Raw genomic sequence first — 24,448 nt, forward strand, 5'->3', positions numbered from 1 at the left:
TTACACCTGAATGTGCGATTAAAGATATTTAATTCAACAGAGTTATTCTAAGTAAGCAGTTCTGAAAACTGATGTCAAAATACGTAAAATAAATCTGTAAAAAATTGTAATGCTTGTAATCATCCATAAAATGAAAACATTAAACAATCATTCTGAAAATAAATTGCAAGGGGACTTTGCCATTGTTCCAAATTATTGCTGCATTTAGCTAGCCTTTTCTTGAAAAGAGTGTTCATTATAGATTTGAATTTTTTTAAAAAGTAATCAATATATTGTGTTGTGTTTTTCCACTTCTAGAGTCTATCAAGCAATGGAGAGCAGAAGGCCACATAGCAGTCTGGCTGCATGTTCCCATTCTACAGAGCAGATTTATAGCTACAGCAGCAGAGCTAGGATTTGCCTTCCACCATGCCGAATCAGACTCTGCTACACTAACTCTGTGGCTAGGAGAAGGATGCAGCAAGCTACCCGTTTATGCCACTCACCAGTTAGGAGTAGCAGGTGATCTCCAAAGGAAATAGCTTTTACTTTTAAACTTTATTGGGGGGGTAACACCTGAGAGTCAGGACCATAAGTAAAACTGAGATAGCACAATGCAAACGTTCCCAGTCTCATTACTACATTTGAAGATCTGCAGTGTCTTTTCCTTCTGCCTCTTTTTTCTGTTCTGTCAATTACTTCTGCTTTCTTCCAGGCTGTAATATCTCTGCATTGTGGACAATTATGATTACCACTATCCAAATCTACCATTTGTGACAAAAATTCAAAATACACCCATTTCAGATCTCAGAATTCCCACAGACCAGAAAAATAATGGCTTCCAGTTGTAGCATAGTTGGTACAGTAGAGGGTACTAAAGTCAAAAAATGCTTTGGACTCATTGTCAAGGGCATGTTTGAGCATGTTTTCTCACAGTAATTGAAACATGAACAGAGTTTGGAAAAGATACTGGTTACAACTCTCAGAATCCTCAATCTGTATGGGAAATTAAAAACTCTGCCATGAATTATTTAAAAAATCTAGACCTTAAAAAAAACGGGGAGGGAGGATTCCTGTGGTATCTTTAAAGCTAACATTGTAATCACCACGATCTTGATAGATTACATTCACTTCCTCAGAAGAAACAGACTATAATCCACAAGATATCATGCTGAAATAAAAGTTTTACAGGCATGAAACCATGAGAATGCTTTTGCAAGTTATTCTTGTTCATTAGGCTGGTAACACTTGACAATACAGTTTCAGTCAATATGCTGTGATATCAGTTGTTTCACAGGTATGAAACAACACGGGTTTTATTCATGGTATGTTTGCTTTTACTTTTGTAAAAACAAACTGTGATAAAAATATGTTTGAAATTTTGTGCCTTAAAAAAACACGTGTGGGTTTATTGAAACTGTATTACTACTTCATGACAAAAGCAACTGCTGTTAGATGTCTAAATTTTTGAAGGCAGCAGAATTCTTAATTATTTCATGCACAGTAGTCCAAACATTGGCAGGCATTTGTCTATGAGAATGTGAGACAGACCAGTATGTTCTTACTGGCTTCCAGTATTGTATTGTCACTTTACACAATGCTTCTATTGTCCTGTTGGTAGGCAAACCTATTTTACATGCCTTTTGCATGTAAATTGGTGTTTGCTGGAATGGGTTTTAATTGGTTGAGTATGTTTATTTCTATGATTGTTGTGTTTTTCATGGTGTTGGAGTAAATCTAATTGTTAGTCCCAACTAGAGTACAGCCATTAAATAAATGGGAACTTAATACATTAGTGTAGTCAGCCCTCCATATCCACAGATTTTTTTATCCATGGATTCAAGCATCCATGATTTGAAAATAATTTTAAAATACATAAATTCCAAAAAGCAAAGCTTGATTTTTGCCATTTTATATAACAGGCACCATTTTACTATGCCGTTTTTTAAAATGGGACTTGAGCATCCACAGATTTTGGTATCCCCAGGTGGTCCTTGGGTCCCTTTTTTGGGAGAAAGGTGGCATAGAAGTGATATATATCTATATCTATATCTATATCTATCTATCTATCTATCTATCTATATATATATATCCCTCAGTGGATACCAAGGGCCCACTGTATTAAAATTTCACTGATTCAGTGCATCTATTCCATTTAGAACTAATAATTTGATTTAGGTCCTTATTTTTAAACTGTTTTGTGGTTTATCTTAGCCGCCTTGAGTATCACTTGGGGCAGAAAGGCAGAATTTAAATTTAATAAATAAATCCAAAAGTACAGTATTATGATAATAACAAAGTGTAAAGATGAATTGGTTGCAAAGTTATATGTAGAGTAAAAAATGATAAATGTTTCCCCTTTGACAAGGTTGTCATGTTGTGTCTGACTGTCGGGGACAGTGCTCATCTTTGTTACTAAACTGAAGAACCAATATTGCCAAAGACTACACAAAATCCTGTTACCTTCCTACCAAAGTGGTACCTATTTACCTACTTGCACTTTTACAGTACATGCTTTTGAATTGCTAGGTTGGAGGAAGTTGGGACTAGTGACTGGAGCTCACTCCATCACGTGGCACTTGGGCCTCAAACCGCCAAACTGCCAATCTTGCAATCGTCAGTGCCTTCACTTTAACTGCTGAGTCACCACATCCCCTTCTCTATGTAGAGTTGTAGACTCATTACTTTGCTACCACCCTTGAACTTTCAGAGTCACACTAAAGTAGTTGAGAGGAAAGCAACCTTTCTGAATTAGATATTCATGAATATTTGTGGCTGTCCGAGCAAAGGAATATTAAAACCATTTAATTGATTATCTTCAACAATACTTAAAAGCTGTTTTCAGGAGTATCACATAATGTTTACAGTAAAATGCTTTTCCAGTTTGCAGTCATGAAACACAGCTGTACTTTAACTCTCATTCTCTGTTTCCTGGCACAGCATTAAAGCTATCTGTGCCTTTGTCAAGTGAACCCAAGTTAGCTGTTTTGTCTCATCTAATATTTCGTAAGAGACTAGGCCCAGATTTCCCCCCCCCTTACTTTTTCACTTGCATTAAAATGTGACATTAGAGCATGATCCTGTGTAATCCTTATTTGGCATTAAGTCCCAATGAACTCTAGAGAAACAATCATAGGAGGACTGGACTGTAAATATAATACCAAATATGGTCTCAAACATCACTATAGTAGCTATTGACCTAGAGATTAAAATTTATGTTCAAATTGTACAGGGACAACCTTGTAATATAATATTGAAGTCTTGAGATGTTAAGATCTCAAACAGAAACCTTTAGACCATAAAATCGTAGAGTTGAAAGAGATCACAAGGGCTGTCCACTCCAACACTCTGCCATGCAGGAGTACATAATCAAAGCACTCCTGACAGATGGCCACCCAGCCTCTGTTTAAAATCTCCAAGGAATGACACTGCACCAAATTCCAAGCCATCATATACTACTGTTGAACAGCTCTTACTGTCAAAAGGTTCTTCCTAATGATTAGGTGGGATCTCTTTTCCTGTAGTTTGAATCCATGTCCTAGTCTGGAGCAGCAGAAAACAAACTTGATCCATCTTCAATATGCCATCCATTCAAATATTTAAACATGGGTATCATATCACCTCTTTTCCAGGCTAATTCAGCTTCCTAAGCCATTTCTCATAGGCCTTGGTTTAAGACCTTTTAGCATTTTGGTTGCCCTTGTCTGGATACATTTGTCAGTAACCTTCTTGAAATGTGGGGCCCAGAATTGGTATTCAAGGTGAGGTTTAACCAAAGCAAAATAGAGTGGTACTATTTAGGCACGATGTTCTTGTTGATGCAGCATAGAATCACATTGGCTTTTTAGCTGCTCCATCTCACTGCTGACTCATATTCAGCTTGTAGTCTACAAGACTCCTAGATCTCTTTTACATGTATTGTTGTCAAGCCAGCTGTCACCCATCCTATATCTGTGCTTTTCATTTTGTTTTGCTGAAGTATAGTACCTTACATTTCTCTCTGTTAACATTCATTTTGTTAGTTTTGGCCCAGGTCTCTAATCTATTAAGGTCCTTTTGAATTCTGTTCTTGTCCACCAAGGGATCAGCTACCCCTTCTAATATGATGTTATCTGTAAATTTGATAAGGATGACCTCTATGCCATCATCCAAATAATTTATAACAGTGTTGAATAGCACTGGGTCCAGGACAGATACTTGTGACACTGCACTAGTTATTAATCTCCAGGATTAAGAAGCATTGGGGTGCACCCTTTGGGTTTGTTTGGTCAACGAATTACAAATTCACCTAACTGTCAATGTTTAGCCCACGTAATACTAAACATTATTAATATTAAAACATAAGTCAAAACACTATTAAAACCAGCTCAAGTAAAATTCAACCACCAAATGCCTACCTAAATAGAAATGTCTTCAGCTGTCATGAAGTCGAAGGCTTTCCTGGCCGCCATCCATAGTTTTTTGTGGGTTTTTTGGGCTATGTGGCCATGTTCTAGAAGAGTTTATTCCTGAGGTTTTGCCAGCATCTGTAAATAAACTCTTGTAGAACATGGCCGCATAGCCCAAAAACTCCACAAAAAACTATCTTCAGCTGTCGGTGGAAAGAGAGCAGGGAGGGGGCCGACTTGACCTTCTTGTGGCAGGGAGTCCTACAGTCTGGGAGCAGCCACAGAGAAGGCTGTCTCCTGAGTCCTCACCAACCACACTTGCAAAGGTGGTGGGACTGGGTGAAAGCTCTCTCCTGCCAATTTTAGCAGTCAGACTGGCTTGTATAGGCAGATACGGTCCTTCAGATAGTCTGGACCCAAGCTGTTTACAGCTTTAAAGGACCAAATGTCTCTCCTTCCTAATATTTTCAGTAAGCACTATCAAACTTGTTAGAGAGGAGAGGAGAGAAACACCTGAATCTTCCAGCCAAGCTATTCTTCACTAACCTTGAAGCCCAATCCATTTACTCAGAAGATTAGCTGCCTCTGCAGTGTGGAGTTTCCAGTTTGTTGGTTTTATTACATATTTGGAGATGAGCTTTGGGGGGGGGATATTGGGAGGGGTTGTATTTCATTGGTGGTTTCAAGTTGCAGTTGCCTGGTATGGGATTTTTATGAGGGAAATAATGAATAAAAATAAATAGAGGTAAGTAATTAAATAAAAAATACTGTCAACCATAATGAAGATTTTTGAAGGTACCTCATAGAAGTGGACTCAAGTCAAAGCCCTCTACATACAAAATCCTTGTTAGGAAAACTAGCATAATGTTTAATCCTGTTTTGTGTAGACATACATTTAATATCATATAAATTGGAAATGAATACAGGATTGTCTTTGAAAAAACAGAAGGTAATACACTCCTGTTTGTATAAGTCCAAACTAATCTGAGCCTCTGTTGGCCTCCTAAACATAATTCTGTACCAAGTAGCACACTGCCAACCATGTACCGGAAGGATGAAGTCATACACATTGTATGACATGGACTCAGAGACTTCTGACTAATTTCCTAAGGAATGAACTTTACTTCAGGATTGTTGTTTCATTTGTAAAACATTCCTCCCACACACAGAAGTGTGATTACTTTATTAAGAGGGGGGAGTGTTTTCAGTCACAAAACATATTCTTTAATCTTTCCTCCATGTGGAAATACTTTAGCCTGGTAGTCTAGGTTGTATCCCTATATTGTTACAACCTTAGTATTCCAAAAAGCGAATACAGACAATAATGCAGAAAAACACGAGATAAATGTCTGCTGGCAGCCTGTAGAAGCCAGTGATAAAAACAAATGCTGTTATTGCTATCAAGTCAACTTTGACCTCGATTTGGTATCTTTTAATTTGGAGTGGAGTGGATCCCACTAAGCTGTATGATTTGTAGATCACAGACCACATAATTGTGAAAGAAACATCTGATCCAGTAGAAGTACTACACTCTTCTTAGGCTGCATCCACACTGCAGAAATAATCCAGGTTGACACTACTTTAACTGCCTTAGCTCAATACTCTGGAATTCTGGGATTTGTCATTTTGTGAGACATTTAGCCTTCTCTGACAGTGCATCTTGGGGCCACAACTAGTTCCCAGAATTGCATAGCATTGAGCTATGGCAGTTAAAGTGTCATGTTTCTTCAGTAGAGATGCAGCCTTAGATGAGGGATGGTATAATCTGTTGCATTTTTAAAATGTCATCCTGATTTCTTTTCTCTCCCCCAAAGTGTTGAGTGTAAAAATAATTTATTTTAGTTTCTCCATTAAATCAGTCAATAAATTATACATTCTTTCCCCAACAGGTGCTGTATTAGATGTCCATTCTGGCAGAGTATTGGTTGTGCAAGATAAGAATAAAGTAAGTTTACCACATTATTTTGAAGAAATTAATACTTTGGTTTGGATCCAGAGGTGCCCATCTATGATCCTGCCGCAGTGCAAGGTCCTTTTGTGAGAAGAGACAATTGAACTCTAGTCGTGTGTTTCTATCATTGCAAGGAATTTCACAGTCTCATCACTTTGTACATCTTTAGGCATTTCTGTGCCTAGAATGTGATGTGGAAAAACTTTCACTTGTTCTTACACAACAGTCTTCATAACAGTGCCACACCAGCATTTCTTCCACATGAATGCTGTAGGTTGTATTAAGAAATCTGTTACTTTTATTATTATATAACATAATAATGTGAAAAATTGTGGTCGTTTGTCTACAAGTTGATACGACAAACTTGTTTCATGTATAGGTCATTTATGTTAGTGGTGTTCTGTCAATTTTAAGTATATGCTGTTTTGTCAATTTAAGTTTGAGATTGTGAAGATAGCTATGGTGTGCAATAATACTTATATAAATTCACTATTTCTACACGCAGATTTAATTTTAGACAGTTCTAAAGATTATACATAACCTAACTGAATGCTTTACTAAAGGATTCTGTTCATATTTTTCTTGGTCCTCAAGCCCCTATAATATTGTTTAAATCAGAGGTTGAGTAGGTTTTGGTTTCCCATTTCCATAGAAGCATTGGTATTTGCTGTTTGCTAGACTGAAATCCAATCATTTGTTAATGTATAACAAATGACAATTAAAGGTGAAGTACCATGCACACTTGTTACCTAGTACATTCCTTTGAACAAAGTGGAAAATGTTAAACATGTCTTGTATGTACCTTTGAGTATTTTGCAAAAGCAGCCCCTACTGACTATTCCTGCAGACAGAATTTTAAGAGTTGTTATAACAGGATGGAAGCTTTAAAATCCAAGCCTTAAATGATTAAGCTGCGTGGCACAGCCTTATTTCTTTTAGATTGGGTTTTTTTTTTATTTTTTGGAAAAAGCAGGCTACATTGAGGTTTTAAAAATAAGCTACTGGGCGTCTGCTGTAATTTACTTGAAAAGAATTCATTAAAAGTTTTAGCAGACACAGACAGGCAACCAAAACTGGCAGAGAAACTTGACTCTTGTACACCCCATACTGAATAGTAGATGATTTAAGGCACGAATGAGTAAAATACCCGTAAATGTGCTGTATCTGGCTTACCATTCTAAATTTAACACAGTGATTTTACTATATTGGGGGACAGCTACACCAGGGCTAAAGTGAATGCAATGTAGTTTTAAACGATGCTCAACTGTCAAGAGATGCAACACAATAGCTGCAGGAATAAAAATCACTGGTAACTCTACTGTTCTCCACTGATTGTTAGGTCACTCAGTGGTACTGTTACATTGCCCATGCAGGAAACTCACCAACCAATGTTAAAAATACCCCCCCTTTTTTTTTTTAATAAAAATAGGGCTCCAAAGAGAAAAAGATGGGAATTTCAATCCAATCACATCCCATTCCATAGTTCAATAGAAAAGGGCAGGCATAGTGGGCTCCCTACGAAAAAGATTCAATTAATGATATACACTAATTAAATTCCAACAAAAGGTAACAATGGCCCAGTACAGACAGGTCATTTGTGGTGATAGTAGGGCTCGATATGGCACAGCATCCATATGCACTGAGCCCTACTATTGGTGCCATTACGTCACAAGGCTGCGGCACAGCCTCGTGGCGTAAGGGCGCTCAAGCACCCAAACAGCTCTGGGCAGAAGAGCTGTCATAGGACTGTGGCTCCTTTTAGACAGTGCGGCCGTGCTGCAGCATGTGAATGCTGCAACACACGTTTGGGGCAAAGATGGGCAGCACGGAGCCGCCCATTTGTACTGCCCCAATGTCAGTTAAATCCATTTCAGTTCTGTATTATTGCACAAAATGTGGAAACGTCAAAGCAAGATGAACACTTTCTGCAAGGTGGTGTATGTTAGGTGAATCCAGGTAAAATCAGTAACCATGAGCAAGTTAGTACTATGATGGGGGAAAAGCTCATACATAAAGCGTTGGTAATAAGGAAGGTGATGGTGATGGTTTCTCTACTTGCCTCCCCCAATACTTCATTTGTGAGTACAAGACTACCGGCACCTGGAGCTATATCACTATCTGTTCTTAACTGGTACCTCAAAGCTTAGAAGAAAGTGCTTGCCTGAGGGAACATGAGAGAACACTTTTCCCTAGGTTCCATCTATCCATAAATGTGAAAAGTTAAATAGAATAGCTAAATTGAATTTGTGAATCAATAAGCTGGTGGGAACTGCAGAGAACACACGTTATCCACTCTTGGCCAAGAGAAATAACAACATCAAGTACATTTCTATACCGCTTATCAGTGCACTTAAGCACTCCCTAAGCGGTTTACAAAGTGTAAGATAATTGCCCCCAATAAGCTGGGTACTCATTTTAGTGACCTTGAAAAGATGCAAGCCTGAGTTGATCTTGAGCCCTTGGGTGGTATTGAACTTGCAACCTTGCGGTTTATGAGTGAATGGCTGCAGTACAGATATTTAACCACTGCGTCACCAGGGCTAATCTAATCCATGACACTGAAGCAATAGAGATGCATTGCTGACAGAGCAAAGGTACATAGATAATTACTGCATTAGTGCTACAAATACATTAGGATTTTGTAAATAACACACACCATTGTTTGAGAAAATTATATGGAAGGCAGAATTAAGTGTTTTTAGGTCCACTGGTTCACACAGTATATTTAACACCAGTGATGAATTACCACTTTAATATATAGGTTTAGCACAGAAATTGGCTACACGTAAAGTTTCCAGCACAGGAAAAGCCATGCTCCCCAATTTTGAAAAATAACATCTAATGGGTGATGGAGACTATTACTGTAATAGATGCAAAAATAGCCTATTCCTCAAATATACTTCTGAAGACAACAGTTGGGTTTCTAGAAAACCATATTGTACTTGTTAAGGAGTTGGCTTGTTGCCTTTTTACAAATTTCACTTAAAATTTGCCAACAGCTACTTTTAGATGCAGATTCTCTCTCTCTCTCTTTACCTCCCCATCTGTGTGTGTTTTTATATTCCAGAGATGTAGCCAAGTATATTGAAAGTTTAAAGCCAGCATGCATTTGTATGATGGCCTATCCTGCATTGGTTTGCTTTGAGCGTTAAAGCCTCAGTGCCTTAAATCAATGCCACTCAAAGTGGTGGTCCCTGGACTGGTGTTGGTCCCAGAAACATTGGCAGTTGCTTCCTAATGAGTTCAAGGGAAAAAAGAAAAAAATGTGGTCAATAGTCACAAATATGGTGCTGTTAACTCATACATTCATATAATTGGAGAAGAACTGCCTGAAATGATATCCAAGATGTCATTGGATCTGCAGTGAAAGAGTGGCAGGATCTGGAGAAATTATGACTGCTTCCTGTGAAATCCTCTAGTTCTGCTTATTTTTTCATTACTAAGGATAACTGAAGTATTGTACAGACTCCATTGACTGAAAATAATGACTAAAACACATGAAATAAAATATATTTTCTGTCACTTCATGTGACAGTATGGAATTGGGGCCTTCTTTGTTTCACTCGTTGCAGAATAGGCAGCCTGCTATAGCAAAAGCTTCATTCCATTGTGGAAGTTCGGCCTGAGTAGGGAGTGGCAGCAGTATTGACCAAGATAGATGATTTAGGGATGGAGTGGACAATTTCTGATGTTCCAAATATTGTTGGATTGCCAGTACAGCTGTTGGGAGCTGCTGTCTAACAACAGCATTAATCCTGCATGGCAGGGGGTTGGACTTGATTACGCTTGAGGTAACTCTATGATTCTAACAGGAGGCCATACACTGCCCACTCCTGACCTAGAGTGATCCATAACATTGCTGCAATAGATACCAATTGCCAGAGTCATTGCACAAAAAGAGCAAATAGGACAGGAGGGAATGGGACCCTTCCACTACAGACAGTGTCACTGACAGAAACAAAAATCATCCTAATCCCCCCTTCCTCACTACTTCCTGCCCACATGTTGAGGCAGGAGCCATGACCCTCACCGGCTGCCCCTGCTCTAAGCCTGGCCCACAAAAGATTTTGGGCAGGACCTAGACTTAGACAGTAGTGCTTTGGTCCCAGTTAAATCAATAGTAAATGTTAGCCATGACCTAATTCACATTAGTGGCACTTACGTTGCAGTTTACCAAGTGTGGATCCAACCCACTGTCTGCAGAAAGTCTTCCCCTCTCTTAACTGTGCAACCTAGTGCATGTTTACTTATTTCCATGTCATACTCAAAAGCATGCTCCACTGAATTCAGTAGTAGTGACTCCTAGGTAAATATGCATATAGTGTAGCTTTGAACACACTTTGCAAGAACAAGTTTCTAGTCAAAATATTTTGTGCACAAACCAAAGGAATTTTCTCTTTGAGTGAGCTGGAAGCTGCTTTTTCAAGGGACGTGTGATTCCTTAAAACTGAAACATTTCAAGGTACATGCCATACATTGTGCAGATGAAATACATTCAGTGCACATGATTGTTCTGGTAAGAAATGTTTGGCAACTAATAAAAGCAATCACATGCTTCTATTCATATTTACTCTGAATTAATAGAACAAGCGATCCATCAGACAACACAGAGGAATCTCACTTTTATTTTTTAGCCACATGACGGGGGGGGGGGGGAAAGACACATTTGCACATATTGGATATTACAGACACAAAGGAAAACTTTATAGCCAGTGCAGTATAGAACAGTACTACAATCATAATCTCTGTTTATAATATGGACTGTTTTTTTTGTAAAAACAAAACACTGAACTAGAATATATGTGATTAAACATTAGATTATGCAGGCTCCAATCCAGCACAGAGTTAGGTGCACTTAAGCCCATAGAATTAAGCATGCCTAACTGTGTACAGGATAGTGGCCATATAATACAACTATTTATAGCAGCTTCCTTAATGTCCCTTTTACTATTTACCTAGTTAATGAGCAGCAATGGTGCAAGTATAAACCGTCTAATAGTCATTAGACAAATCAGTAGATGTCTTCTTGGAATATACTGTTACAGACATATAATTGTCTTTGGTAATCACATTAGAAAAACAAACAGCAATAAGTAAGAATTAGTCAACAAATGTAGGAACTGTATTTCTAGTTCATTGTAGATGGAAAAATAGAAAAATATTAATGCATTGGTTATTTTTATTTCCATTTCAGACAACAAATGTATGGAAATTTCCAGGGGGATTGTCTGAACCAGGAGAAGATATTGGTAAGTGCTTGTCTTTGGAACAATTACATGAGCAGAGCGATATCATACATGTCTAGTCAAAGGTAACTCTTGTTCAGTTCAATAGAACTTACTGTGATGTAAAGATGGCCCTGGCGCAGAAGTCCAAACAAGTGGCCTGAACAAGTTCCATACTGATTTTCAATAGTGTATAAATAGGTGTGAACAGACAAAGTCAAAATGTGGTTTGGTACCTGTAAATCTAAACTGAAGGATTCAACTTTGCATTGAAGTCTTGAGCAATTCTTTTCAAACAGATAATACAGAAACCCACAAAGTGGTCATAGTTTAAATTTCTTTGAAATGAAGAGCCTGGTTCATTTCATTGTTGTTGCAATTTTGTGGCTTGTTATAAAAATACATTAGAGTTTATATGATTTAAATAGCCTCAGACTCAAGTTTTGTCAGATATCTTCACCTTGGTAAACAACTCAGAAAAGCTGCCACTTTAATTTCTAGGGCCACATGCACATAGCAAAAACACACCGGTTCAATATATTGGTGGTGTTTTGAATATTTGTACAGGTTAAGCCAGATGTTTGTTATATCCTGGCTGCTTCTACTCACTCCAATGATAAATGTATTCTCAGATGAACTGTAATTATTTCCACCAATTCAATCTTACATAAATTGTGTGATTCCAAAGTGGTGGTACTGTTTTCAATTTTTTATATATATAAAAGATAGCTGAAATTTACTTCTCAGCAAGACTGTGGAACCAAAAGGTGTAAAATTGTGAAAATTTTCTTCAAAAAGCTGGAAAATCATGATGTTGTGTTTTCTAGGTCAACGCTATTTAATAAACAACTTAAATTTTACGAAACATAGATACAAACCACACTGCAGAAATAATCCAATTTGAGACCACTTTAATTGCCCTGGCTCAGTGCTAGGGAATCCTGGGAATTGTAGTTTATTGTGGCACCAGAGCTTTTTGACAGAGAAGGCTAAATGCCTCACAAAACTACAGTTCCCAGAATTCCCTAGCATTGAGCCAGGACAGTTAAAGCAGTCTCAAGCAGGATTATTTCTGCACCTCAGAAACGCTACATAGAAAGTTGTTTGGTACGAATTAGGTAATTTCAGATGGAACAACATAGAGCCTCATGGTTCTTTTCAGATATGTACCATTTTCATTAGTATATCTGTACCAGTGATTTTAGAGTATATATATTCAATAGGAGCTTTGATCCAGATACAAAGGAAGCGGGAGTGAATATAAGATCCAGGAGTCAGGGAAGGACAGAGTAGCAGTGACTAAATTACAGTGTATCATGTTAATTTAACACCCAGTTTTACTGGGGAAAAGATTGCCCTGTTACTCGGTGCTTCTGTTTGGTAGCAGTTAAAGTATTTTGATGTTTTACCAAAGACAAGGGACAAATTCCCAGCTTGTCTTTTTGTCTTCAGAGAACAGCTTTTGTCTCTTCATCCTAGCCTGCAGAGGTGGCTTTAATCTGAAACCCATCTACCCAACAAAGACCCATTCTTCTCGGTCTTGAAAGTGAATTTAATTGCAGATCTGATTCATGGTCACAACACTAAACCTGGTTTTCAGATTGTAGATTCTTCCCAATTCTCTAAATTTTTGTACCACTTAGCTAGATGTAGAGTTTGGAAAAGCCTGGCAGCTTGCATGCTTTTGTTGCAATTTAACTACAGTACCTTTGTTTTCTAAATCATAATAAAAAGCTCTCTTTCATTCAGGGAGCACAGCAGTTCGAGAAGTTTTTGAAGAGACAGGCATAAAATCAGAATTCAGGTCTCTTCTAAGCATAAGACAGCAACATAGACACCCTGGAGCCTTTGGAAAGTCAGATATGTATATTATCTGCCGCTTGGAACCTTCTTCTTTCAGCATCAGTTTCTGCCAGCAGGAGTGCCTGAAGTGTGAGTGGATGGACCTAACTGACCTTGCCAAGTCCAAAGAAACAACTCCAATCACCAGCAACATTGCTAGACTACTTCTGTATGGGTACCATGAAGGGTTTGATAAGATCGATCTAACTATGAGGGAATTTCCAGCTGTGTACACAGGTCTTTTCTATAAACTGTACCACAGAGAACTGCCAGAAAATTATAGGAACATGACAAGTTTGCAAAACATTTAGATTTTTTTAAAAGGCATCTAATATTACTTGTAGTAAAATGTATATGTGTATTATTCCAGATTAAATTCCATACAAATATATATTATTTCATTTCAAATGCTAAATATTTTTAACTGTGCATAATTTTTTTTAAAAAGCACTGAATCGTTCAAGCTATTTTTTCAATTCTTTCCCCAACTAATCAAGTAAAAGAAATGAATGTAGTATTTGACTGGAAATAAATGTGTATTAGTTCTCAATCCTGTCACATTCAATATACAAATGTACACACATTTATACATATGCAAAAACCACAATGGTTCCAGCATATCAAACAGTTTTGAAGTCTAAAATATACATAATTTTACATAGTAATAATTATAGATCAATCCACAAATACAATTGATCCTGGCAAATATTGGTCACATTTTTCTGTTATGTGGGGATGGGGAGTGTATGTTGTAAACTCTGCAACTGAAATCAACTCTTGGCAGACATTGGAAGAAAAAGAATAGACTTCTGGCCTCGCCCAGTTTTTGGTCCAAGTTTGTACTGACCAGTTCTTTTCAGTGCAACATACCAATCACAATATTTACGAGACCGATAAGTATTGTAGTTATTAGATTCCAAACGTTCCAAAAAGAAGCATTCATCTGTTATGTATTTCTGAAAGACAAAGAGAAAGTAATTATTTCCAGTAAGTTGCTATCATGAAATAGAACTTTCTGTATAAAAATCTGGTTGATGATTACAGCCAGTTATCAAGATTAAGTTTATATTTAATCCACACAATACTATTTTATTTTTAGAACCACACCCACACCAAAAAAATCAAATACTACTTGGACCTAAATCAGCAATTTTCTTTAGATGTGCTCCTCGGCATTACAAATTAACAGCCCTCCAACTGCCTTACATAAAAAAGTAAGCATGAAAACATTTTAAGATCTAGTCTTAAGACATGATACCCAAATCAAAAGGAAGTGAACCTTTTGAGTAGATGCACATAGGAATTAGAGTGTTAATCACACTAGTTTCACTTGTAACAGAAACAATTGTAACTGATTTGTCCCATTGATTTCATTGGGCCTTAACTATACAGTATCCGGTTGTCTTTGATTTAGGGATGTTTTTATTTATTTACTTGTATTATTAACCCCAGTGAGTGATGAAGTAAAAATAAAGTAAAGAATAAAAATTATGTTGAATGCATATTAAAACAAAACTCGGGTCCTTCATCAGTGTAGTCTTAGCAATCAAAATGCAGTCTGAACATTTAAAATCCCAAATTGAAAGTCCTATAAAGAACTAGTATAGTGTTCTTTGCTCAGCCAGTATAGTGTTGTTAGAATGCATTAGAAACCCACTGGATGACCTTGGGCAAGTCACACTCTCTCAGCCTCGAAGGAAGGCAAAGGCAAAAGAAAAAAAACACAACAACTCTGAACAAATTGTGCCATGAAAACCCCTTGGTAGTGTTGCCTTAGGGTCACCATAAATTAGAAACTACTTGAAGGCACACAGCAACACCTAAAGGCCCTACAATGTTCAAACAATAGGAAAGTCATTACAGATCTGTCTGAGCCTTGCTTAAAACCTGGGCATCTTTGGAAAGCATTATAAGGCTTACATAATATTTAGTTTTATTCTTGCACACAGATATGAGAGTTAAAAATGAGAGCATATTAACATTTGCTTACCAGTGCTAACAATCGGCCATCTTCATTCATAGCCAGGAAACGGTTTGCACTTACACCTTTGATTGACACGACACCTCTCTCTTCTGCCTGAAGTAGCAATTTGACTGGACCAAAAGAAAGACAATGTCAGTGTTTAAGTAATGTTTTATGAAATGTAAGCTGCTGCACAGTTCACTTAAAATTAAGCAAAGATCTATTTTTAAAAATCTATTTAGTTGCATTACTGACCCCAATTTTTTAAAATTCATACAGATTTGTGAACTCTAACAAGTAAATAAGATGTGCTGTGCACAATATAGTTATTGCCAAATGAATTCTAACATCTATTGAGTCTTCTCGTTTATATTAAGTAGAATAAGATGTCTAAATGCTGATGGGACTCCCTTCCTTGAAATAAGGTCAACAGCAACATACTACCTGGGAATAACATCATGTGAGTCACTGAAATCTGATTGCAAAATGTATGGACTGTTCTTCCACACTTAATCAGCAAATTGAAGAAGAGTAACAATTCACATGTATTTTTGGACCAATTGAGAACATCACAAATATTCAAGGTGCATATTTACATCGCCCTCCCATAGCTCAAATCAGCCTGAGATAAGAGTTGGTTTTTAACTGGAAACCAGCAGCTCACTATCTCAACTAGCTAGGATTGTTGGGAGTTGTAACCACAGACTCATCATCCCACTACTGTTCTGCCAGAAATACTTGATTTCATATATTATGTATGCCAAACAAGAATTGTTAGATTAATGTTTTCTTTCCTCCTGCACTGCATTGTCCTTCTATTCTGAGAGAGAATAGACAAAGTCTGCCATTAATTTAAGAAGCAGTCAACAATGGTCCTAAACATTTATCCTGGGGGGAAAAATTAGAACTGTGATAACAGTATTTTCACCAGGATTTAAACTACTGAGGACCCTTGAGGTACGAATTGATACTGCATGGAAATAGGAAAAAAACAACTTACATTTCTGAATCACTTCTAAAGTAATCCAAAATAGTTTATAGCCTGTCTTTTCTGTGTAGTACGGAAGCCTGTTTAGTCATAAATAGCCTCTTAAAGTGATTCATAAAACCAGCTTTCAGGATACTATGATAGCTCTGACCTTAAGAATTAGGATGCAAATTGCTGGAAATAAAGTTGGCATCGGTACCAACTACTTAAACCAAAACACTATTTCTGCCTCTGATGGAAAAGAAAATTTAGTATGCTCTTCTACCAATGCCTAGAGAAACTACTATGTCTTTTCCCACTACAGTGTTTGTGTCTGATTTTAACTGAGCAACAATTGATGAACCAAGTGTTATGCATATTCCCCTTATTCTGTTCAGTACTGCAACCTTCCTAGGCTGCATTTCATTAATAAACTGGTCTGTTTGTGTATAAAGGTATACGTTGCTCCTCACACTCTTATTTGCAAAAGGGAGCTACTGGAAATATACACACAAACTTTGTTGTGGGAAACACCAATATTTCAGTGTTTCCCACAAACACAAAAATTGTGTGAATGCATATTTAAACATCTGGCATTCAGTATTGCAGTTGTGAATTTGAAAGCAAGGTGACAGTCTCATTTTTTGCTTTGGATATAATTCAAAATGAGGTACTATATTGTACGAATAATATTCTACAAAAATTAGGTAACAGTTCTAAAATGAAAGAGCAGTATTTTTGCATTTAATTGAGGGAAAAGTTATATTTGGCTTCATACTTTCTTCCTTTCTGTTGTCTTTAAGTCTCTGATTTTCATATGAGGAATCCCTTCCATTCATCTACTGGCAACTGCTGAGATTATATCTTTACTCAGTTGCAAGTAAGCCCCGTAGATCTCAACTGGACTTCTTCTCAGTAGACAAGTTTAAGAGTGCAGTAACTGTACTACAAGTAAACATGCATCTTTTTCTGTCTACTCAGAAATGAACCACACTGATTTCAGGGCGCTTATTCCAAAAGCATGTGAATATATGATTGCAGTTTCAGATTCCCACAGCTTGAGACAGTTTCCAACAGCCTTTAAAATTAAAGTGATTTTAGAGTGTGTGTGTTTTTTCCCCAAAGATGCCCAGCAGAAAATGACAGTACTGTGTGTTTTATAGATATTCCTTAAATGATTTTCAGAATCTCACATTTGTGGAACAAAATTTTTTTTTTACTTTTAATTTGTAAAATTAACATTTTAATTTGTAGTTGAAATGACAAATAGCAGGGATATGCTAGAGTTTTAATAGTGTACAGCAATGAGTATAGGTTGGCTAAATAAATAAAGCACAGTCAGGAATAAATTATTCTAGAACATGGCCACATAGCCCGAAAAACCCACAAAAAACTATGGCTGCTGGCCATGAAAACCTTCAACTTCACAAAGCACAGTCTGAATAAAATAGTATGATATCACAAGCCACATTGTTACAAGAAGAGTATAATACCAAAAGCTGCGTTGTTACAAGAATTATCAAACCAAAAAATAAACAAAATACTGAAGGGAAACTGGTAGGACAACAGAGATGTATCTTGTTTAGAGAACATCAATGACTACCCAGAGGGTTCTACCAAGTGCATCGTATCTTATTTAGGTTGTAATCCAGAGAGGGACTGTCAATTTAACTATTTGTAAATTGCTCTGGGAGGTCTTTGGCTAACAGGTAGGCTATACATTTTGAAAATAAAATAAATTTTGTTAGGGGTAGATAGGCCCAGTGTGGCCACTTTGCTGAGGCAAGGGTCTCAGCATTTAGTAGAAGTGAAATAGTAGGGCCTTTTTATTTTACTTCTGTGCCAAAAATTAACATGGGTTGGAAAGAACAGAGTCACATAAAATTAAAGGAAAGATGGAGGTTATGCAGAATAGGAAACTGGACAATTGAGGTACACGGGAGACATGCAGGAGTGAAGCGCCACAGAGACCTTGCCAATATTTGGGGGCGGGGGATGATATATTTATAAAGACTGGACCACTGGTTACTCAGTGTCTAGGACAGGAAAAGGTGTTTGTCTGTATGCTATAAACCCAAGTAGATCAAGCCAACTTTATTTTATGTAATAAAAGGAGCCCAATTACATCATATATTTTCTTCAGTACATTCCTTCCCAAAAGGACAATGACGTGCCTTGAAGTCAAAGGAAAACCAGAGTTATTTCTGTCTGTCACAGCTGTCTAAGTTATTTAGTCATTCAATTCATTCACTCTCTTTTCTTAGACAGGGCTGCTGTCTTCTTCCTCAGACTCCTCTCAGACTCTGACTGACCAACCTACAGTAGCTATGTGACTCAACTAACTCTGGATACTATAGAGATTGACTTGCCATTTATACTTGACTATAAGTCGACCTCATGTATAAGTCAAGGGCTGGTTTTGAGGCCAAAACTATGGATTTAGATATGACTTGTGGATAAGTCGAGAGTAAAACTTAGGGGTATATAACATCGGATGATGCAAAGGATGAAGAAAAACATTACCAGAAAACTTACAAAATTCCAGCAGGCGTAACTGTTTATGCTCAAACTAAATAAAGGCTTCATAGACGAGAGAATATAAAGGGGGTGTGAGTGCTTCCAGAACAGATGGCATCTTGCCTTTCACTAGGGGATGGTTCCTTTTTAAAATAAGAATTAAAGTACAGTACAGTACTTACATTGACCCATGGATAAGTCGACTCAGGTTTTTTGAGTCAATTTTTTAAACTAAAATTTCTGGGCTTATACATGAGTATATACAGTAAACATTCGGAAGCGGAACAATAACCTCTGACCAAAAACTTCTTAATAATGTTAGCTGCCAGGCCACTGCCTTCCATGTACAAAATATTATTTTTATTTTAGCATTTTGATCTCCAGTCCATTATATAAACGCCCTTTCCAATTGTAAACCTGCTGAGGTAATTTCCCCCAAATTTGGTAATGAACAATAACATCCTAGCTGGCAGCTAGGAAACCTTTTACACTACACAATTACAGCACCATGTTCCACTTTAACTTTCAGAGCACTAGCTTAAGGAAACCTGGAGTTTGTAGTTTGGTGAGGCACTAGAGCACTGTGGCTGAGAATTTTGAGTACCTCCTCCCGAAACTGCCTATCCAAGGCTTCCATAGCATGTTGCATAGCATGACAGGTAAAAAGTAATTTAGTACAGTACTATAATTGTGTAATGTTATAAGGCCCTAGATCTCAGACTGCTGCCACACTGCAGAAATAGGGCAGTTTCACACCACTTTAATTTCCATGGCTCAATGCTATGGGATTTTGGGATTTGTAATTTGGTGGGGCACCAGAGCTCTCTGACAGGAAAGGCTAAATATCTCACAAAATTACAGGAAGCTCAATTCTTGTTCCAAAGACTTCGAATCAGAGATTCCAATATAGGGGACAACTGAATGTTTTAGGTTCTTTTAAAAGTTTGTATCTTTTCCTGTACAGTACCTTCTTAGTTAAGATATAAAAGCTGAAACAGAAAGGGTCTTTTATTTTGGTTGTTGATAATTGCCCTCAACTCAACTTTGATTTATGGTGACCCTATGAATGAGAGACCACCAAATCACCCTATATTTAACAGCCCTATTCAGGTCATACAGACTCAGAGTCTACCCATCTCTAATATGGTCTTCCTCTTTTCCTACTGCTTTCTATCATGTGTGTGTGTGAGATGTGCCTTCAGATTGTGGTGACCCTATCATGGGGTTTTCTTGGCCAGATTTATTCAGAGGAAGCTTGCTATTGCCTTCCCCAAGGTTGAGCGCATGTGACTTGCCCAAGTGAGTTTTCTTGGCCAAGTTGGCTATTGAACCCTGCTCTTCAGAGTCGTACCAAACATCATTGTCTTTTCTAGTGAATCATGTCTTCTTGTGGCATGGTATAGATGATAATAAATAAATAAATAAAATAATATCCAAACGATGCTAGTCTCAATTATTACTTAGCAGGAAATACCAATATGGTCAGTTGGGATTTCATTGCTAGTAAGCATACTAAAGGAGCCAGAGTGGTGTAGTGATTTGAGCACTGGACTATCACTTTGTAGACCAGGGGTTGAATCCCTGCCCAACCATGTAAACCCACTGGGTAACCTTGGGCAAGTCATATACTCAGAGCTTCAGAAAACCCCATGATAGGGTCACCTTAGGGTTACCATAAATCAGGAACAACAACAAGCATATTAAAAATCAAACCATTACAGCATAATCTTACAAATATGTATTCAGAAATAAATGTGTATTCAGAAATAAGTTTAACTGAATTCAGTAGGACTTACTCCCAAGTACTATTCCCAAGTATTTGATTTCAGGCTAAGGCTGGAACTCTGTGCAAACTATCTTGGGAGTAAACATGCACGAGATTGTTCTGTACATCTAGTAAAACCCATCAGAACATATTTTGTTTCCAAAACACCTGGTTTATGAATAAGGTTTGAGGTGATGGCACCAAAAAACACTCACATTTCTGGGCTGAAAACCAGAAAAGGCTGTGACATATAGCATATGAGAGTTAACAACTTCCTATTTCCAGAGGCAAGGAAATAATGATTTGTCCAAAATACAAGGAATTTGCACACTGTAATCTTTTTAAAAGTAGCACTCGCATGCTGCACACCCTTCTGCTGCTTCTCTGCTCACCTAATTCATTACTATAGAACAAATATGTATTTATTGTTGGGGAAGGACAAGCACTTGTGACATATCCCCTGCTCCCCAAATTCTGTTACAGCTATTTATCACTGGCCAGTTCTACTAAATACAAAGGTAAGAATCATAGCAATATCAACACATTCCAAGTCCTGTACACACAGCTAATTGTTCATTTGAAGACAACAATCATTAACTGGCTGCCATACAAAGGAATGTAAGATCTGGGAAGTGCTGTTGATAACTGGACTTTTGGAGGCTTCTCATTCATAGGGTCAGTATATGTCAAAGCCAAGTTGAAGGCAAATAGCAACAAACCGATGGAGTCAGCATGCAGTAAGTACAAGTGCCTCCATATCCTTTTACTTGTCCCCCACCCCAAGTAATTTCACCAATAACTTTATCTTTCAAAACACAACTATTATGTTCAGGTCCTGCTTGCTTAGAACATAACATAATCCACATAAAGTGAGAAAATAGAGCACACCCCCTCCCCGGTTTTTGTAGGCTCTTACAGAGAGAAAAAGATGAAAAGAACACATAAACACAACTTGAACCTTCATCTTCACTCTGGTATGTTTCTAATTTACTTTAGGTAACAAAATGATCAGCAAAACACTTCTCATTTCAGTTTACAAGAAGGAAGTTTGTGTACTTTCTGGGGGGGGGGACAGGCTGCACGTCTCTGGATCAATGACTAGCCTTACTACCGTCTCCACTGCGGAAAAGTGCATTCCAAGCCAACAGTTCAAGGCTCATCTCCAACATATTTGCAGAGGCCTTATGAGGAAAATTCTTCCAGGAGGCCCCTGCATGACATACACTGTGGTGAAGTTACAGGGCCAAGTATAAGTTCAATCTTATTCCTGCACATTCAAGTACTACGGTACAGAGCCCAGGAAGGGAGATTTCATTACTTTGGTACGATAAAGGGACCAAATCACCACATAGCTATCACTCCAGTATAAAGGAAGGATGCTAAAACATTAAGACACACTTCATAAAATATGCAACATACTCGGATCCAGGTATAGAAACAAGCAGGTATGTTTTCTGAAGCAGACACCGTCAGCTCTAGTTTCTTACAGCAGGCCTTGGAAGCCTTATTCAACCCCCCCAAGAACTGTGACACTGTGCTTAAGGAAATCAGATGGAAATACCTGGCCTCTTTCAGGGTATTGGGGTGGCTGTGATAGTGAGAGGGGAGCAAAAAGCCTGCTTCAGCAAGTACACGTTGCTTGCACTGATATCTGGACCTGACCTATGGACAGCAAAAAACATTCTCACCAAATAATCCATACCACAGATAGAAAAACTGAGCCTAGGCTGTATGAGCCCCCCTCCAAGACCTTTTTCTCTTTCCTTCCTTCCTTCCTTCCTTCCCTCCTCCTCTTCCTCCTCCTTCTTCTTCTTGCAACCTCAAAACCCTGCCAGACCCACCAAACCCAAACACAGGGAAGCTGAAAATTGCACAGTACTGGTAAAATGTCAAATACACTCAGCCTTCTACCTCGCCCCACAACGAACAAGTGAGAATATAGAAAAATGGAAACCAATAGATGTTATTTATGGTTTCTTTTTCTTTCTTTTCTTTTTTCTTGCTGATGTGGGGGATGGTATTGCTCTCTGTAGGCACAAAAATTGGCCCTCTGAAGTTTCCCACACTATTCTATGTAGTTCAACATACATCAGCAAACCTTTTCTCTACAGCTAACAATATGCAGATATGAAATGAAACAACTTGGTCAGATAAGCCTTGTACAAGTAAACAAAAAACATTTTGAGCTTTCTAGAGACAACTTAAAAGAAATTTATCCAAGGATGATTTCTTTTCTCTCACCAGCCTCCATTTTTCTCATGATTTCCATTCTGGAAGCCAAGCCTATATATTTATGCTTTAAAAAAAAAAAAAACATTCTGGGAGAAGTGGTGTGGTGGGCTTATCTGCTTTCCCCTTGTTCTCTCTGTTTTGCTGTTTACACATACTCAGTAAGGGATTCTGGAAGCAGCTGTTGTTTTTTTCCTTGCCTGTTGTAGGCAGGCAGACACTGTAGTATATCTACGGTAGGATCAGCCAGACTAGAATTCTATTCTTTCCTTGCTCAAGCTTTATTGTATTATTAAAGTCACACTGCTCCAAACGTGACACTGCAAATCTGTGTTTCTCCAGCCTTCCTTGACCACCCTCCCAATGCTGATGCTGCTAAAAATCTTTCAGGCAGAAGATGTTCTACGCTAGAACTGGGTGTAGCTTCAGGCCTCCCCAAGAGTTCTTTCAGTGCTAAATGGTGACACACATTACTGCTACAGTAGTGGTTCTCAAACTGTTTACCCTTTTGACCCCCTTTACATCTACATGCTAACATTGTGACCCCCTGGTGAACATAGTATATTAAAATAATTTGTGTGTTTAGCGTGTGTATTTTTGTTCACACGTTCATGTATATTCATGAATATATTCATGCAACAGCATCTTGTCCCAAGAACCAGAGCAATGATGGGATGGGTGGGTGAAGAAGAAGAAGAGGCGGCTCAGGATGGGCCCTCCCAAAGGCCATGATTCAGCAAGTATCCTTGTTCTCCTCCTCTTTCAGGCAGAGGTAGCTGCTCCAAGCAGGTGATCCAAGTGACCTCCTTGCCTTTCTCTTTCCCTTCAGAACAGAAAAACTTTGGGAAAAGGAGGAGGGATTAGAGCCTCCAAGGAGTTTATCAAATGGGAGGAATTTCTCTTAAATTCGAATGAAAAGAAGGTGGGGCCAGAACACATTCACTTAAAGTTTCTAGTTTAGCGCAATTACATGAATGCGCATTGCGTTCGAACTGTCTTCCCATTGCCTGAAAATAGCATGCCATTGCCCAAAATTGCATGTGGTAGTCTATCACGCAATAACGTGAAACCATATGATTGCATTCGGACTGACTTCCCATTGCCCGAATTTGCGTGTAGTGGGTTATCACGCAATAACATTAAACCCCATGATTGCATTCCGATTGCCATTGGATTATACTTCCAATTTCCCTTGTCTGATAAACTCTCAAGTCTTGTGCTCTCCTTCAGCAACTCTCGCAGCCCCCTGGGGTTCCCGCAGCTGACCCCACAGATTGAGTACCACTATGCTATAACATAAGCATTATTGGTGTTGAATGATGCAGCAGACAGTACACAGTAAAGAAGTATTCCAGCCCTTTTGCTGATGAGATCCAGGACTCCCTCACATCCAAAAGCACCCTTCCCACTCCAAAATCTACCCAGACTATCCCTCAGCCAGCAGTAAAATTCCCCATCAGTGGATATATGGAGAACCTGGGCTGAGGTGCCCCCCCCCCCACCTGCTCAGGCTAATGAAAAATGGTGTAGAAGCTAACAAAGAAAATCATAGTACACAAGCATGAGCCACCTCAGCCCACAACGGCTATGAGAACTTTACAAGCAATAGAGGAAAATTCACT

At 38.2% G+C, this 24,448-nt stretch overlaps 2 protein-coding genes across 2 annotated transcripts in view; one reads left to right on the top strand and one right to left on the bottom strand.

Annotated features, from left to right (window-relative positions):
• NUDT6 (nudix hydrolase 6) overlaps positions 1 to 13,696 on the top strand; it is a 32,555-nt gene extending 18,859 nt beyond the window's left edge. The window contains exons 2-5 of the mRNA XM_042468425.1: positions 298 to 501; positions 6,257 to 6,312; positions 11,513 to 11,567; positions 13,293 to 13,696. Of these exons, the coding sequence (XP_042324359.1) occupies positions 298 to 501; positions 6,257 to 6,312; positions 11,513 to 11,567; positions 13,293 to 13,696 (719 nt within the window). The remainder of the gene's footprint in view (positions 1 to 297; positions 502 to 6,256; positions 6,313 to 11,512; positions 11,568 to 13,292) is intronic.
• FGF2 (fibroblast growth factor 2) overlaps positions 10,919 to 24,448 on the bottom strand; it is a 26,163-nt gene continuing 12,633 nt past the window's right edge. Inside the window, exons 2-3 of the mRNA XM_042468426.1 lie at positions 15,376 to 15,479; positions 10,919 to 14,341 (exon numbers count right to left, since the gene is read on the bottom strand). Of these exons, the coding sequence (XP_042324360.1) occupies positions 14,156 to 14,341; positions 15,376 to 15,479 (290 nt within the window). The 3' untranslated portion in view covers positions 10,919 to 14,155. The remainder of the gene's footprint in view (positions 14,342 to 15,375; positions 15,480 to 24,448) is intronic.

This window comes from Sceloporus undulatus, chromosome 5 (assembly GCF_019175285.1).
Source record: "Sceloporus undulatus isolate JIND9_A2432 ecotype Alabama chromosome 5, SceUnd_v1.1, whole genome shotgun sequence".
NCBI lineage: Eukaryota > Metazoa > Chordata > Lepidosauria > Squamata > Phrynosomatidae > Sceloporus > Sceloporus undulatus.